The sequence below is a fragment of the Oratosquilla oratoria genome, chromosome 16 (assembly GCF_046742065.1).
Source record: "Oratosquilla oratoria isolate Oo_2021 chromosome 16, ASM4674206v1, whole genome shotgun sequence".
NCBI classification, from domain to species: Eukaryota; Metazoa; Arthropoda; class Malacostraca; order Stomatopoda; family Squillidae; genus Oratosquilla; species Oratosquilla oratoria.
Genome location: NC_134792.1, coordinates 39782401 through 39800619, shown reverse-complemented (window position 1 = coordinate 39800619; position 18219 = coordinate 39782401). Strand labels below are relative to the sequence as shown.

Sequence of the window (18219 nt, the reverse complement as noted above, 5' to 3'; positions counted from 1 at the left end):
ATCGCAGCAAGGTTGCTTCACTTAATTGGCAATCTCCCCCCCCCCCTTTCCATCCCATCATGCAGAAAAAGAGAAAATGGAGAGAAATTCCTTTAGGCTATGTCAAAACATCATTCACACATAAGCACCCCATACCCGCCCATCCCCTACCCCTTCCTTCCTTGCACTATAGTATCACCTATACACAGCCACTCTCCACTCATCCCTATCTCCTGCCTTCTCCCTTCCTTCCTCAAAAGACATTCTCCTCTTGTCCAATGCCCCCTTCACCCCATCTATCCATCTCATCCTTGGTCATTCCCTCAAATTCACTCCCTCTACTTCTGTCTTCCACACCTTTTACTAATCTTTCTTCACTCATTTTTTCCATGTGTCCAAACCATCCCAATACTCTTTCATCAGCCCTATCTCTCATATCTTTTCCACTCCCTCTCTCCTCCTCATGTCCTCATTTCTCACTCTATCCAATCTAGTAACCCCTACCATACTTCTCAGACACATTCAAACTTTACCTCTCTCCCTAACTTAAATGCCAAGTCTCTGACCCATACAAAGGTGTAAGCAAAATCACCCTTTCATACAATCTCCTCTTTGCATCAGATACCTATTTCTCATAACACTTTTTAATCCCATGAGGTATTTATTTGCTTCTCTCAATCTACAATTTAACTTTACCTCTCCATTCTTTGTAGGAGAGAGGCCAAACGCAGAGTATGGGATCCAATATATTTAACATTTCGCCCAGCAGGGCAGCATACTCTGCATTTGGCCTCTCTCCTACAGTGCTGTTGCAGTCATTGCTACTTTTACTCCCTCCATTCTTCTCTTTCCTGCCACATGCAATCTGAAATACCTAAAGCTATCCACTTCCTCCTGCCTCTCCCCTTTAAGACTTACTTCCAACTCACTACCATCCACTTTCTTTCTACACAGCAGCACAAAATCACTTTCATTAAGTGAGTTATGGTCTGAACCAGTGGCTGCATCCCCAGCATGAGAGAGCTGAGGCAATGAACCAATTGAATGACACACATTCATCCAAGAGCTCCTTTCACCATATCCATCTATCTCAGTCTTCCTCTCAAGCTTATTCCATCCACTTCTTCTCTTCTTTCCATTTTCTTTTCAAGACATTCCTCATTTTCTCCATATAACCAAACCACTTCAGTACTCTCTTCTACCCTATTCAACAACTCCCTTCCCACCCCTGTTCTGCCTCAGATCTACATCTCTCACTCTATCCTTTTTTGTCATATCTACATTTTGTACTTCGCTTTTTTTTTTTTTGCAGAAGACAGATGATAGGGTGAGTGGAGAATGGTTGTGTATGGATGATGCTGTGATGCATGGAAGGGAGTGGGCAGGTTAGGAAGTATGTGTGAATGATACTTTGATGAAGCCCAAAGGGATTTCTCCCGGTCTTCTCTTTTTCTGCATGAGGGGATGGAGAGGGGGGTCACTGATTAAATGAAGCAGCCTCACTGTGGATGTGCTGTGTCTTGCTACATTGCTTCTGACCCAGGGCAGTGGGCAAGATGCAGGGATGATACATCATCCAGGAGAAGCCAAGAAAAGAGGGAGGGAGGGAGGGGTGGTGAATGGGATTGGAGTGTGTGGGGACAAAATGGATTGGAGTGGAATTATGCCTTTTGACTTTTGGTTACCTCCCTTGTAAGGGGTGAAAAAGCCCTTGTTAAGTATGCATATTTTGTACTAATTCTATGAGTCCACCGCTATAGTGTGAAATTGAAAAAAAAAAAAAATAATAATAATAATAATAATAATAATAATAATAATAATAATAATAAAATAATATAAATAGATAAATATATATATATAGTAAAATACAAGAATGTTTTGCTACTTACCTACAAGTAATTACTAACCTGCATTTCCAAAATATGGAGGTAGAGGAGGACTTCTGCTTCTACTTCGATCTTCCCTTCTGCTACAAACTTGGCTACCATCTTCTCAGCCAATGGTAAACTTACTTTCTGAGCCATGGCATCATTCGATTTGTGAGCCTTTAAAGATACCATACACATATAAGAAAAAGTTGCAATCAATCAATTGCTGCAAGTTTCATTAAGTGGAAAACTTGCAGGAGCTAGTGAGTCCTCAGAACCTCACACAGATCTCTCTGGGAAGAAACCTTGGAATGTTGCCTGTGTTTATCTGTTTGGGACTGTTTCTGTCACCAGCTAAAAGTTGTAGGAAGAGGAGGGCAGCTGCCAGTTGTTAGGCCAACATTTGTGAAACAGTGTAAGAAATAGAGCTGAAATTAAGAGACAGATCCAGAGCTCACCCCAGGGACCATGTATCTGACCCTCAGGGCTGCCTCTCATAATGGAGATGAGGGGGTTGATGGGTTCTGAAAATGGGTAGCTTTGCTGTCTGTCTCATGGGACCATCACACATGTGTACCTGTCATTGGTCCCCAATGGGTTGCATCTATCAACACATAGGCATTTCTGCTTATTCAACTGCATAATAGCTTTCAACAATTAACCCCTTCCATACGGTGCCGCACACGTAGGCGTCATGGACTTAGATCTCGGTGGCAGCAACCAATGCCAGCCGTACGACGTGTCGTAATAATACTCGCATCATAAAATATAGTCACCGCTTATATCGATCGTTCTCTCTTCACCCGTGAATTTTGATAACCATAGAAAATGCGATTACAAAAGAATTAGAAAGAATGTCATTATGGAGGGGCGACTACAATAAATATAATCAAGACGCCGATATGGCAGCCTCGCGAATACACTCGCTCCCCATGACGCCTACGTGTGCGGCACCGTATGGAAGGGGTTAAAGTATCCCTATATATTTCTGTTTCTTATTCTGCAGTATAACTGATGCCTTTGAAAGGTGACACTGAAATAATGGGATAAGGACAACCATTCTCTTAAGGGCACAGCCCAGTATGGAACTAACCGTCCAACCAGCATCCAGAGAGGATAAAAAATCCACACCTCCACTCCAAGGTATGGTTCCAATGGGCTGGTATCTATCCTCTAAAAAAGGCCCAATTCACAGCACAGTACCCAATATGTACAGTATGAAAACAAAATATCTTATAAACAACAAAAGATAAAGCACCAGTAATAATAATCAATTACAATAAGACAAACCTTATTCTGGAGTTTTGACTGTATGGTACCATGCAGCCAATACTAAGGACTGTTTTGGGCTGCCCAAACGAACTAGCCATCATTTGTCTAAGTTAGAAGTTAAACTCGAGTTAATTGTTATTATCCAAACATTTTCACTTCTTTTTTTTTTTTATCTACCATTACCTACAAAGTAAGGTTAAGCACTGGAGAGGAACAATCTCCACCCTTTCCATTCCCATCATATACATTCCTTTCACTCCTTCTTGTTAGGACCATGCAAAGATTGCATCTCATCATCAAGACCTACATGACCAACACAATTCTAAGCTGACATTCCACAAAACTCTTCTTACCTGCATGACAATACTAGTGACTGCCCAGAAGTAGTATGGGTTCTTGGGTTTCAACTTGTAAAGTTGCATGGCTGCCTGCTGCTGCTTCTTGTATTCCCCAACACGGACATGTGCCATGAAGAGGTGTGAGAGGAGTTCCTCATTGTTTGGGTCCACCTTCACGGCATTTTCATAAACTCTACAAATTTGTTCCGCTGAAGAGAGTAATTATATTTTAGCATAAATTGTACTGCAATTCTAACCTCATAATCTAACTAGAATTCCCTCTGATCAGCTAAATCATTTCTTTCGCACATTTCTTCGTCAAGATGTAATAGCTGACTAAAAAAAATTGAAAACATGAATGTACATCAATCTGCTACAAGAACAAATTTGTTGAAAGTAACTACATGATTTCATATAATAACTGAAATACAAAGCTTATCCAATACTACACCAGCACCCCTTTTAGGGTTCAATTTTATAAATAAAAAAAATTATCTTGAATACTGAATCTAAAGTTAATTTATGTTACAACTACATGAAATGCCATCTAACTTTCCTTCCAATCAAATCTGGTCAGATATATTACAACAAAAAACAACTGTGGTACCCCCAGAATTTGAATGCCCCAAAACTCAAAAAACTTTGTATTCTAAAGAAAAATTAAAGGAAATTTTGCCCCCAAAGTACAATGTTTCTAAATTCAAACAAATTGTTGATTGTTCTAGATGTCTCTTGCATATGTTTATGTGTTTGTGTTGTTCCTCTACCCACACTTTCTGGGTGCTTAGTTTCATTCTTGAAGTGGTAGTGAAAGCTTCTGTGATTTCCTGTGTTATTTTCAGTTATTTCCTAGGAATTTCAGTTATTGTCTTCAAATTCAAATGTTTTAGAATTCGAACAGCCTTCCAGAACAAATTATGTTCAATTCCAAGGCACCACTGTACACATTCAAACTTTAACCATATATCTGCTTGTGACCAAGTTCAATAACTCACTTATTTTTCCAATTAGTTTCCCAGATCTTGACCACTATTATATCTAAAAGGTTAACATTAAGATCTAAATACATATGGCCTTTCTAATAAATGTATAAAATATAACTAATTTTTCAGTGTTAAAATTAGATTAGTGAAGATCTTATGAAAATGTCTTTCTACCTAGTCTTGTAAACATAGCACAAACACTTACGCTGATGCATTTCTCTGTAACATATAGTGATTGCTTGTAACGTTGCTTCATCTGTTGGAATTTCCCCGACCACCGACGCAAGAATATGTTCACACTCAGCATTACGACCAAGTCTAAGGAGGGCCAAACCCTTGAGGACTTTTGCACAAAGGAAGTTGGGCTGTTTCTTGAGTACTTTGTCAGCCTCCTGTAGAGCCTTTTTATTGTTCCCTGAGTCCAGCCAATCTGTCAACAAATTAGTACATTATTTTAGGACAGGGCTTCTCAAACGTTTTCCCATTATGCACCCCAAGAGTCATCAGACCATCGCCCATACCCCTATTCACCTGACACAGAACCAAGAATGGTAATATATTAAGACTAATCAAGCATACAATCACACTGCAATGGATATCAAATGGTTCAAATTGTAGTGATTTTATCCATCAGTTAACCATAAACATTAAAAACAATGTATAGTGATACTAATCATGCAGGAATGAATCTTTTGCTATTCATCTAAGTAACCCTGTAAACCATCCCATAACCACCAGGGGATTCTCAAACCCCAGGTAGAGAACCCCTGATTTACGAGAATAAAATGTTATTTCAAAGTTTACAGCTTACTAAATCTGAAGAAATGAAGACAGACACATTTCATCATGACATGACCAAATCTTGAACATAGCTTCACAATCCAATTCTACTTTCCAAGAATTTCAAATACCTTTCTCCCTGTGCAAAAATATTCACACCCTACAGCTCCCCTACTCAAAAATAAATATCTAAATAAACAAAGTAAATAAATTAAATTGCCTGGTATTAGCCAAATTAAAACTCGTAGGTGAGGACACTTTGTAATGGGTTAATTGCAAAAGCCTCTTACCCTTTGAGGAGTGGAGGTTTCTCACAACTGAAAGAATAGTGAAAATAAAACCGCTTCTAGGTACTCCTTAGTATGCACACAAAAATTTAGTAATTACATAACATTTAGTAATCACATAAACATAAATAAATTTTTCTAATGTTGTTTAAATACAGGTGCCATTGGGCAATGACTTGTATGCCTGATCATTCAAGATAAACATTTCACCACATAATTTGAATTGATTATTGATGCGTACTAAACAAATAACACTAATCAAGTTACTCAAAATCATTCCTACAATACATATACTAAGGGTCCACCATAGCCCAGTGGTAATGCATGTGGCTGGCAGCCACTAGGGAGTTCAAGCCCATGGGTTTGAATCCTGGTCATTGTGCATAGGTTAAGTTGGCATCCACTGTAAGCATGGTCCCCAACTGCCTAAACCAGAGTCTTTTTGTAAGACACTATCTTAGCCCTGAACATGGGATTTCATGATCTCAAACCAAATAATCCCTTAAACAGAGAAATTAGTAACAACTGCAATGCACCAATACTTATTTACCTACATGTATATGTGATTCAAGATTCAGTTTAACGTTGAAAAACTCACCCTATTTGGAGGCTAGGATGGTAACCCTTACAGAGGATTTTGTAGCATGGAATTTAATGAGCCATGCTCTTGGTCCAATTTACTGGTGGCAGGGGTCAAACTGCTGTCACCTCAACCTCTGCTGTAAGTAGTGACAATCTAACCCACTTAGCCAGCAAGTATATAACCTATATATGATATTTCTTGCTATTTTAAACTATATTTGCTTAAGAGCATTACTGTGTGTAATAATCATTCCAGTATCTAACATAAACTTCCAGATATGACACAATGACCTAGTCTACTCCAGACCTGAACTCTGAAATCACCTTTAGTAGGTCATTACAGTACAACATAGAGCACTTTCTCCAGGGATTCTACCTTGTTTTAAAACCTACTTACTCCCTGACTCTACCTGGGAAGGGGTGTGGCACTGCTCATTGTCCCCAACCACTTTGCATCCCAAGCCCAAGGAATCATGTGCTTATCCACTCATAAAAAACTAGCTAGATAGCTAATACTATGGATGAACCCAAAAATAAAAATATCTTCTGAAACAAGGGCAATCTTAATAATAATTGCTGCCTCGAGTTTCACTCTTTGGTAACCTGCAGCGCCACAGCAGCTGACAACACTCCTCCAGCAATGTCACAGATCTCTCTGGGAAGAAACACTGGACTACTGTCTGTGTATTAATATTATGGGACTACTTCTATGTATGTTGTGAAAGGACGGGAGAGGACAGTAGATAGGGGTGAACGAAGAATGGTTGTGTATGGATGATGCAGTGATGCATGCAGGGGAGTGGGTGGGGGATGGGTAGTGGGGGAGTATGTGTGAGAAATAAATTGACGCAACCTGAAGGGATTTCTCCCCCATCTTCCCCTTTTCTGCATGTGGGGAAAGAGAGGGGGAGTGCCGATATAATGAAGCAGCCTTGCTGTGGATGTGCTACATCTAGTGACACTACTTCTAACCCAGGGCAGTGGCTAAGATGCAAGGATGACCTGTTTTCCAGGTACCAAGATAAGAGGGGAAGAGGGTGGAGGGGAGTGGAGTATGTTGGGGATGGAATGGGTGGGAGTGGTTTTTATGCCTTTGTTTTCTGGCTACTTCCCTTGTAAGGGGGAAAAAGCCTTTGGTATATGTATGTATGTATGTACGTATGTATTTTACTTCTATATCACCTTCGTATAGTATTAGGAGGGATGATATCACTGTTTATCAGCTCTCCTTGTATGAAAAGGTTGGGGAAATACAAAAGATGATAGAGCGAGCGAGCCTAGGCCCAATTTAGAGACCAAGATAGAAATGAAGATGCTGACAGGTTCTGAAGACAGACAGGAGAGAAATAATTATCTCTGACATCCAGCTTACAGGTACCTATTGTCATTCCCCTTGATGTTAGTATTATTTCATCACTAATAACATAACCAGTTTTTCTATCATGTAGGACAATATTATACCAAAGAGGGTAGGCCAATGAAATTGGTACAGGAAAGATCTGAGCAGGGTAGCAGAAAAACGGGCTTGTAGAAGATAAAATCAATCAGCATTCTCTTCTGGATGAAGACTAGTTCCTAAACATTAAAGAATGCTACAAGGTAACAAGGCTCTGGTCTGGAGAGGAGTCACTAAGTAACCCTGTAAAATATGTGACTGCTTACAAGTAACAATGTCAAACATGACAAACAGTTACACTTCACTTATGACATAGCCACTACACATTTGGTTTACTACATAATTTAATCAGCCTTTCATGCACCACTATCCCTTTTGCATAATGATAATAATCTAATTATAACTGAACTTACATACATACTAGTAAATACATCAAATGACTTCTATAAGGCAATTAATTTAAGGCTATTACTGGAATAACAATTCAAAGAACCCATGTCAATCTTACAACACTTTTATATGGAATTTTCTTATTTGAATATGTTCTACATACAAAACTCAAAAAATACACCAGTGACCATGATTTAAAACACAAGTCCAACAGATCTCTCACTGTTGCTACAACATTACTTCACTACAACCATTCCAAGTTCACTGAAGCTGTCTTCATATTTCTTGTAAACCCTCTTAAGTGTATAATAGTGAAACTTCACCTGAATATTGTGTATATCACAACACTATTTTATTCACTCGCGTTGTTTCAAAGTTAAAGTAACTCTATTGCACAGTCTTTTCCCTGTATCTCTTCGTTCATTCACATTTGAAAAATATGTCAATCGTCGGAACGCTATAACAATAGAAATAAACAATAAGTGTTGCTAGAATAAAAATATTTATCAATATATTTTTGTAGGTTATCCTGCACTACAAAGTATGGGAAACGGAATCCCCAGTTTATCATTGTCCTCCAAATGAACTGACAAAGCGCACTAACAACTCTGGTAACATTATATACATATATCGTTTAAACTCTGTAGGCCCATACACTTAAATTTATTTAACAGACGTACCATAAATTGGCCGTAACCTTCTTTCACTAACTGAATCGTCTACATGCGCCTTGCCGGCCATGTTTGTTTGGGTTCCTTGACAATTACTAACTTTTTTAATTTATGTACCTTATGTAATATAAACATAAATTATGTGCTTATATATTATCTTTTGTATATAACCGTACCAAATTATGACAAATATGGCACATATTGCACAAAAACAGGTGTTTGCGCAAAGCTACAGTCAGGTGTTTTTGAAGAGTATTCATTTTTCAGGTTCGATGTCAACAAATACAATTTTTGAATATGAATAACACCTAAACTTTTTCATATAACAAATATGAAAATATATGTAAGAATTATAAAATACCAATACATTTTTATTATACTTACATCCCTCTACTATGCCTAGAATAAGTTTTTCTCATTGGTTATAGTTCTACAGAGCATACATGTTATCTACTATTATCCGATTGATGGAAATTTGCGTATCTAAAGTAAAAATTCTATACAATATAAAACTGCTCGTTACTGTAGACCTGCATCATCTATTGAAACTAAATTTCGTAAGGGCAACTCTAGTTTCTTCCTATTGAATAAGATAATTTAGCATTAGCCAAAATAGATAATTGTATCTGAAGGCACTTCCCAAAGAATTATTTGATACAATTTTCATTCTTTTAAAGATGCGGAAGTCCCATCTGTGTAAGATGTACACATGTCTTAAGGGGACCCCCCGCCCAAAATCTTTTTTTCTGAAGGATCTTGCTGATTTTTTCTGTGTGATATCTAGGTCTGAGGAAACCTTCACAGCATGAGTTTTATTCAGATCTGATGAGTAGTTTTTTATTTTTTAATAAAAAACGTGAAAAATACCGTATTTTTGGGCTTCTTTCAAATCCTATCTCCTCTTACAATTTTTATTCGATGTCTTTCATTTTACAGCAAAAGAATCTTCTACATATATAAAAAAAAATAGAGAGCTTTTTTAATATCTTTGTTTAACGCCGAGGAAAAAAAACATAAAAAAAAAATTATCGAAAAAAGCAAAATTTTTACTTTGACACGCTATTAAAAAAAATTATTTAACATATGCCAAAAAACTCTCTATTTTATTTTTTGTCATTTATCTAGCTATTAATAGAGACCTCATATGCAAAAATCGGTTAAAGTTTTTTTTTTTTTTCCCTTAGTTTGACTAAATTTTACATTGGACCTCCTAAGACCCATTGAAAACAGGTTCCATTGTATTTTCATGATGGTTTTGCATCTTTCAAGTAACTCAGGCACTTTGTACCCTCCTACAATGTAGGATATTATTCACTCAAAGTGAGGGTCTCATAAGCCGCCACCTCACTCTTTGTCGCAAAGTTTGAGTTCTTGGTCTAGAATGACCCAGCAAGGTAGTCTGATTGCTGGGATTCAGCTCTCTTTCTTTTCTTGGGTTTCCTTTCTGGTGTTGGAACAGGCTCTTGCTGCATCAGGGACATCACTGTGAGGTTTGAGACTCTAAACCCAAGGTGTTGCAACAAGGAGGCATCCTTGTAGCCACTTGTTAGCAAACAGTTGTTTGCGTAGAGACAACTTGTCTGATATAGGTGTAGACGACAGAGGATCAGGTGCTGAGGATGTGGATGTAGATGGAAGGGAGAGAGCTGCTGGAGGGAGTACTAGTGGTGGTGGCGGAGGTGGTGATAACAAAGTTGATGCTGGGGTTCTTTCTTTCTCCCCTTGAGTTGCTAATGTAGACGTTCTTATCTTCTGCAAGTGTGCCTTTCGTTTGGATAGCTTAGGCATGGCTAATATCTTCAAATATCTCTTCACTGAAAAATAGATGCGAATTTCACACGGCAAATTAGTGAATGCGGCAAGCTAATGTGTACATGTCCTTTACTTTGTAAGACTCAGACCACTGCCAGTCGTGCAGGCTGAACTTCCTCACACCACATACTCACGTGCATGCTGGACGTAAGAGAAAACTTTATGAGTGTATCAAACGCAAAAAAATAGGGTAAAATATGGTCAAAACGTATGTAAACAATGGTCGTGCGCAGCATGTGGCTGCCGGGGGGAGGGAGGGTAGGCCCTTTAAACCCTTTAAAAATGGCGGTACGATAAAAACACTTTACCAGCATCTAGAGCAAGATCACTAGTGTGTATTTATGCAACACTCCTGAACCGCGAATATTATTTACAAATAGTTATATATATATATATATATATATATATATATATATATATATATATATAATATATATATATATATATATATATATATATATATATATATATATTCTGTTTCCTGTCAAGAAATCAAAATTTGAGATGTATGAAAAAACACTCTTCTGTTACCCTTGGGTCCATATTTGCTTTGGCTGTCAACAGCCAATTCTATTCAACCAAGAGAAGTCCATCCTGTCACCATTTCGATTAGTTCACTGACTTTTACTTCTTTTCCACTTATTCGCGCTACCGTCAGGCGATTTCATTCAACTTAGGGAAATACAATTTACAATTGAAAATATAATATTACAAATGCTATAAGAGGTGTCACGTACCACAAAGTGTGACGTGATTTCTTTCGTCATGTGATGGTTATACGTGGTCGGCCATGCACGTCTCGTCACCCCCCCCCCTTACACACCTGGTCCAAGTTGACCCACACGAGGTCAGGTCCTTGATAATTACCTTGGGTCAAGACGGACGTAGTCGGTCTACATCGCATCCCCATATTGTCAAAGGGGATGCGTATATTTAGTTTTCTTTCTTTGTAAACTTGTGGGTTTTTTCCGAGTTCCAGTGGAATCGGTTTTATTTGAGGTGAACCTGTCTACGTAGACTTTTGTTCATCTCTTTTTCTTTGCCCACCCTTTTTCATCTACTTACGTGATTTTATTTCGGGGCTTTTTATTTTTAGTTCGGTCACCTTTTTCTTGGGAGATTGATTTAGGAGTGTCACCCGGGGCTTGTCCGTTTTCTGGCTCTCTTTATCTGTTGTTTTTCCTATTTCTAATCTATACGTATTATTCTTATGTGTACTAGTGTTTGTAGGGTTGAAATTGACATAAGACATTTTACGTGAATTTGTTTTGAACTTTGTTTCTATCAAGTTTTATTTCACCATTGGGATCAAATCTTGTTCTTAATCTATTGTTCATTATAGTAAACTTTTTGTTTGTAAGAAATTTGTGTTCATTGTTTATTTTTGTAAATAAAACTTAAAATTCACCTCTCTTTGAAAGAACCTGGATACGACCGGGATAGGGGTTTGGGGATTACTAGAAACCAATTCCCATTTAATTATCAAATATCTAAATATTCTCCTATCCCCTTTTGTCGATATATGACAGTAGGCGACCTTTTGCCAGAATTCACGTAAAATTTTCTTTTGTCTAACCCGATTTGTTTTTAGAAAGTAATACAGGATAGTGATTATAAGTAACTCTGACGCAGAGGCGTTCATAGCACTGGAGCCCGTTGTAGAGGAGATAGAAAAACTCTCAGTTGCTGAACTGCGAGTAGTAGCTGCGCTTAACGGTTTTGACCTTTCACAAAAGGCAAATAAGGCAGGGTTAGTTTCAGTAGTCTGCCAACAGTTAGGATTAGAAACAGAATCCTCGAACGAATCCGAAATGTCGAACGAGTCGCAAAGAAGGAGGGAAGAGACAGAGGGAAATGTGATGGTACGCCGGTTAGAACTCGAGCTTGAAATCAGGAGAGTAGAGTTACGCACAGAGGAAATAAAGGCAAGTAGAAGTAGATCTCCCCAACCATCTTTCGTTCTAGATAAGGCAGTTAGGTTAGTTCCCCCTTTTTCAGAGAACCACCTTGACGAGTTTTTCGCTAGCTTTGAAAGGCTAGCTATCCGTCTCGAATGGCCAAGGCATATGTGGACAGTTTTGTTACAACAAAGTTTTAGAGGTAAGGCATTGAAAGCATATATGGCTCTTCCTGATGATGAGGCTTTGAATTATGAGGCAGTGAAGCGCCAAGTGTTAAGTGCTTATTCCCTTGTGCCAGAGACATATAGGCAGAGATTTCGCGGGTGCAAAAAGACGCCCGAGATTAGCCATTTAGAGCTAGCTCGTTCTAAACGAGAAGCCTTTTTGAAGTGGAGAAGAGCCTCGGCCGCGGAGAGTTTTGATGAGTTAGTTGAGCTTATCCTAATAGAGGATTTTTATTTGACCATATCCAAGGAGGTAGCTATACATCTTGCGGAAAAGGACTTTAGGACCTTAGAGGAGGCTGCTAAGATGGCGGACAAGTATGTGTTGGCCCGGAAGGACGCGTATGTGCATCGCCCAGGAAGTGGGTTGGTTAGCCAATCCCAGTCTAAGGGGATGTCGGGGCCCAAGAGACAGGCCGGTCCTCCTTCGCAGGGCAAAGACACTTCTAAACTTGTTCCTGTAGGTAGAAGTAAAAACAATATACAGTGCTCTTACTGTAAAAAGAGTGGTCATGTAGAACAATATTGTTGGCGAAAGATGCAGGCAGGAAAGGCTAAGTCTCTGATGTTATCTTCGAAGGCACCAGAGCCTGAGGTTGTCCCCGAGGAACAGGTAAAGTCCGTCGGGGTGGTAAACAGCGAGAGTATCAGTCAGTCTCCAGACATAGGTTACAAGAATTTTATATCGGTGGGTGAGGTCACAGTAGGCGAGGTATCGAAACCCGTCACGGTTTTACGCGACTCGGGGGCTCTACAAACCCTCATTCGTGCAGGCATAGTAGAAGGAGAGGAGACTGGGGAGCGTGTTGTGCTTTCCTCAATAGGGGGTCTAAATAGCGCCCCCCTGGTAAAGGTGCACGTAAGTACAGATTGTTTTAAGGGAGTGGCTTCAGTAGCTGTTTTGCCTAATCTGCCGACCGAAGGGGTAGATTTGATTTTGGGGAACGATTTAGCTGGAGAGAAAATGGGAAGAGACCCCTCTCCGATTCTCCAGTTGAAGCCGGAGGGTTCTCTAGATTTAACGAAATTAGAAGAGGCCATGCCTCAGCTTTTTAGCTTATGTGCAGTAACACGCTCGATGTCAGCAACTCACCCACCTCCCGGGTCACCGGGCCCCGTTAAGGAGAACACTGTCGCCCAGCCCGATGATGTAGTTGATATTGCCTCCCTGTTCACCCACAATGATAGTGTTCTTGTTAGTTCTTCCGCAGACAAGTCTATTTCAGGAAGACAGGCGTTAATAGCAGCCCAGAGGGAGGACGAGGAGTTGGCACCCCTTTTGGAGGAAGCTGGCGACGGAGAGGAGGAGGCGAGACCGACCTCCACCTTCTACTTACGAGAAGGAGTCCTGTGCCGACGATGGTTGCCGCCCACCTACCCTAAGGAGGACGCAACGTGGGCATCAGTGGAGCAGGTCGTGGTCCCCACAGCCTACCGGAAGGCTCTCTTGGAAGTGGCCCACGACGGACGTTTCGCGGGCCACCTAGGCGTCCGGAAAACCTTCGAGAGGCTCAGCCGGGCCTTCTTTTGGCCAGGCATTAGGAAGGACGTCTCGCAGCACTGCAAGCTGTGCCATGTCTGCCAAATGGCAGGGGCGCCCAACAAAAGAATCCCGCCTGCCCCCTTAGTGAAGATACCACATCTGCCGGAGCCCTTCGCAGAACTCCAAGTGGACGTCGTGGGACCACTCGACAAAACACGGAAGGGAAACCAATATTTACTGACCATGGTCGACACGGCCACCAGGTATGTGGAGGCGGTTCCTATGCGGAGTGTCACGGCGACGACTATAGTCCGCCACATGATGAACTTTTTCTCTCAGTCTGGGGTACCGTGCAAGGTGCAGACGGACGGGGCCTCTTATTTCACGGGGAAAGTGTTCAAAGATTTTTCAGTCTCCACTGGCTTCCAACACAAAGTTGCGAGCCCCTATCACCCTCAGACTCAAGGGGTAGTGGAAAGAAGCCACCAAACTCTAAAAAGTGTTTTGCGCAAATATGCGCTTGTGTTTCAAAATTCATGGGATGACAATTTACACTTTGTAAAATTTGTGCTTAGGGACATGCCATCTGAGAGTACAGGTTTTAGCCCATTTGAATTAATTTTTGCCCACCAGGTTAGGGGGCCCTTGTGTCATATTAAACAGAGGTTGTTGGAGTCAGAGCATAAGGAATTCAGCTTGTTAGAGTATATTGGGGAAATGAGGCAAAATTTGATAAAGTGCTGGAAAATCGCTGCAGAGCACTTGGACGAGTCTCAGTCCCGTGCGAAGCACTGGTTTGACAAGAAAGCCAGGTACCGGGAATTCCAACCAGGCGACTTGGTGCTAGTCCTTCTGCCATTCAAAGGGAACGCCTTTCAGGCCAAGTTCCAAGGCCCTTACCGAGTAATTAAGAGGGTGGGGGAAGTAAACTATGTGTTTGCCACACGGAAGCGTCGCCGCAAGCAGTGGTTATGCCACATTAATATGCTCAAGGACTACGCGCATACCTCTGGGGAGCCTTTAGGCGCCCTCGTCTGCCTCACAAACCCGGTGAATCCAGCCAAGGTCGAGGGAGAGGTCGAGGTCGGCCCCCTACCGGTCTCCTTCGCGGAAGCGTGGGGAGAGAACACAGCTGCTCGAGCCGTGCTCGAGACAGGGTTGGGTCACCTGAACGACGAGCAGAAGGGAGAGCTGCTCGCCGTGATGGATAAGTACACTAATGTGTTTAAAGACCGACCGGGTTTGGCCACCTCAGTAGTCCATGACATTGATGTTTGTAACGCTTCCCCGGTTAAGCAAAGCCCATATAGGGTGCACCCCCATAAAGCTCCCTTGATTCAGAAGGAAATTGACGCCATGTTGCAGATGGGCCTCATTCGACCAGGTGCGAGTGAGTGGTGTTCACCCGTTTTGCTTGTGCCTAAACCGGACGGTGGCCAGAGGCTCTGTATCGATTTTAGGCGAATCAATAAAATTACTAAGAAGGATTCTTTTCCGTTGCCTCGGATAGAGGTTTCCATAGAGCGTATAGGTTCATCGAACTACCTGTCTAAAGTAGACTTGCTAAAGGGATTTTGGCAGATTCCCCTGTCAAGCAAAGCGCAGGAAATTTGCTGTTTTTCAACCTTAGGTCAAACGTATCTTCCTTTAGTGTTACCGTTCGGACTATGCAATTCTCTCTCCACTTTCCAAAGGTTAATGCACTCTGTGTTAGCCGGCATTGACAATGTCGTTGTTTATTTGGACAACATTTTAGTTTTCACAGATACATGGCAGGCCCATATTAACCAGCTGGATTCCTTGTTTAATGCCCTTCACAACAACAACCTCGTAGTTAACTTGTCAAAGTGCATTTTCGCTCAAGCTCAAGTCCCTTACTTAGGGCACATTGTGGGTGGGGGCGTTCTGTCACCCCCGTCAGCCAAAGTGGAGGCAATTTCTATGATGGCAGTTCCTAACACCAAGAGACAGGTTCGGAGGTTCCTAGGGGCGGTAGGTTACTATCGCCGCTACATAAAGAATTTTGCTGATTTAACTCTTCCACTCACCGATTTGCTTAAGAAAAACACTCCTTTCAAATGGTCAGAGCCTTGCGAAAAATCCTTTCAAGGGTTGAAGCAAGTGTTGTGCTCGTATCCTGTTCTTGTTGCTCCAGATTTTGGAAAAAGTTTTAAACTCGCTTGCGATGCAAGTGATGGAGCAATTGGAGGAATCCTGCTGCAGGAGAACGAACAGGAAATAGATCACCCGGTAGCGTACTTCAGCAAAAAGCTCACGCCCGCTCAAAAGAATTATGCCACGGTAGAGAAGGAGTTACTCAGCATTGTTCTTTCATTAAACCATTTTTCCTTTTATTTGTCTCCTTCAGAGGAAGTAAAAATCTACACCGACCACCGGCCACTCACATATCTTGAGTCGTTCAAAACCAAGAACCAGAGGCTTACTCGTTGGAGTTTGTACCTCCAAAATTTCAACCTCAAGGTCATCCACGTAAGGGGTGTGGATAATGTCCTGGCGGATCTGTTGTCGCGACCAGTAAACGTATAAAAATTGCGCAAGTACGCAATTTTTCTCTTGGTGGGAAGGTGTCACGTACCACAAAGTGTGACGTGATTTCTTTCGTCATGTGATGGTTATACGTGGTCGGCCATGCACGTCTCGTCACCCCCCCCCCTTACACACCTGGTCCAAGTTGACCCACACGAGGTCAGGTCCTTGATAATTACCTTGGGTCAAGACGGACGTAGTCGGTCTACATCGCATCCCCATATTGTCAAAGGGGATGCGTATATTTAGTTTTCTTTCTTTGTAAACTTGTGGGTTTTTTCCGAGTTCCAGTGGAATCGGTTTTATTTGAGGTGAACCTGTCTACGTAGACTTATGTTCATCTCTTTTTCTTTGCCCACCCTTTTTCATCTACTTACGTGATTTTATTTCGGGGCTTTTTATTTTTAGTTCGGTCACCTTTTTCTTGGGAGATTGATTTAGGAGTGTCACCCGGGGCTTGTCCGTTTTCTGGCTCTCTTTATCTGTTGTTTTTCCTATTTCTAATCTATACGTATTATTTTTATGTGTACTAGTGTTTGTAGGGTTGAAATTGACATAAGACATTTTACGTGAATTTGTTTTGAACTTTGTTTCTATCAAGTTTTATTTCACCATTAGGATCAAATCTTGTTCTTAATCTATTGTTCATTATAGTAAACTTTTTGTTTGTAAGAAATTTGTGTTCATTGTTTATTTTTGTAAATAAAACTTAAAAATCACCTCTCTTTGAAAGAACCTGGATACGACCGGAATAGGGGTTTGGGGATTACTAGAAACCAATTCCCATTTAATTATCAAATATCTAAATATTCTCCTATCCCCTTTTGTCGATATATGACAGAGGTCACTTTGACTAACTCATGAACTTAGTTAAATCACTTCAAATTGGGTAAAGACAAAATAAAATAAAAAACCTCTCTACCTTTATGTTTGTAAAGTAAAGTTTACAATCAATGCATTCTACCAGCAATAATCTACGGGTGTGAGATTTGGAAACTAACAATGGCAATGGAAACAAAACTAAGGACAGCACAGAGGAGAATGGAGAGACCGATGATGGAAATAACGCTGAGAGACCGAAAGAGAGCAAGTTGGGTGAGAGAGCAGACAAGAGTGAAAGATATTGTGGAAGCAGTAAAAGAGAGAAACTGGAATTGGGCAGGTAAGTTAGTGTGAACGACTGATGAGCGATGGAGCAAGTGTGTTACTGAGTGGACGCTGCGAGATGGGAAGCGTGGAAGAGGGAGACCAGACAGAAGGTGGAGAGACGAAATTGAGAAGTTTGCAGGAGTGACGTGGCAGAGGATGGCGCGGTCGTGTGAATCAAGGAATGCTATGAAGGAGACCTTTGCTCAGCAGTGGACTCAGGATGGCTGATTTGATTTGATCTGATTTGATATATGTATGTATGTATATATATATATATATATATATATATATATATATATATATATATATATATATATATATATATATATATATATATGGACGTTTCGTCCTTAACAGGACTTCTTCAGAGTATGAGTACATAAGCATAAAATCAACATATATATACACGCGTTCATGTCCGCGTTCCTGCTAACCCACGCCACTCGAGTCCGCTTGTTTCCTCATCTCCCGGCGGATGAGTCGTCCGGACATTTGAGACAGTTTGATGAATCCGTCCCTGTGATTAAGGCAAGGCTGAGATGCTATATATGCTGCCT

The 18219-nt window shown here is 40.8% G+C and overlaps 1 protein-coding gene across 7 annotated transcripts in view; it reads right to left on the bottom strand.

Moving 5' to 3' along the window:
• psidin (phagocyte signaling impaired) overlaps positions 1-18219 on the bottom strand; it is a 95142-nt gene that overhangs the window by 46776 nt on the left and 30147 nt on the right. For 4 of the 7 annotated variants that reach the window (XR_012967205.1, XM_076199556.1, XM_076199557.1 and 1 more), the window contains exons 2-4: positions 4646-4870; positions 3473-3666; positions 1887-2024 (exon numbers count right to left, since the gene is read on the bottom strand). Coding sequence is in view for 6 of the 7 variants with exons in the window: in XM_076199556.1 (XP_076055671.1) it covers positions 1887-2024; positions 3473-3666; positions 4646-4870 (557 nt within the window). In the remaining variant the exon portion in view is untranslated. Of the gene's footprint in view, positions 1-1886; positions 2025-3472; positions 3667-4645; positions 4871-6105; positions 6255-8555; positions 8693-18219 lie in introns of those variants that run through there. The other 3 variants (XM_076199558.1, XM_076199560.1, XM_076199561.1) reach the window with 2 other exon arrangements.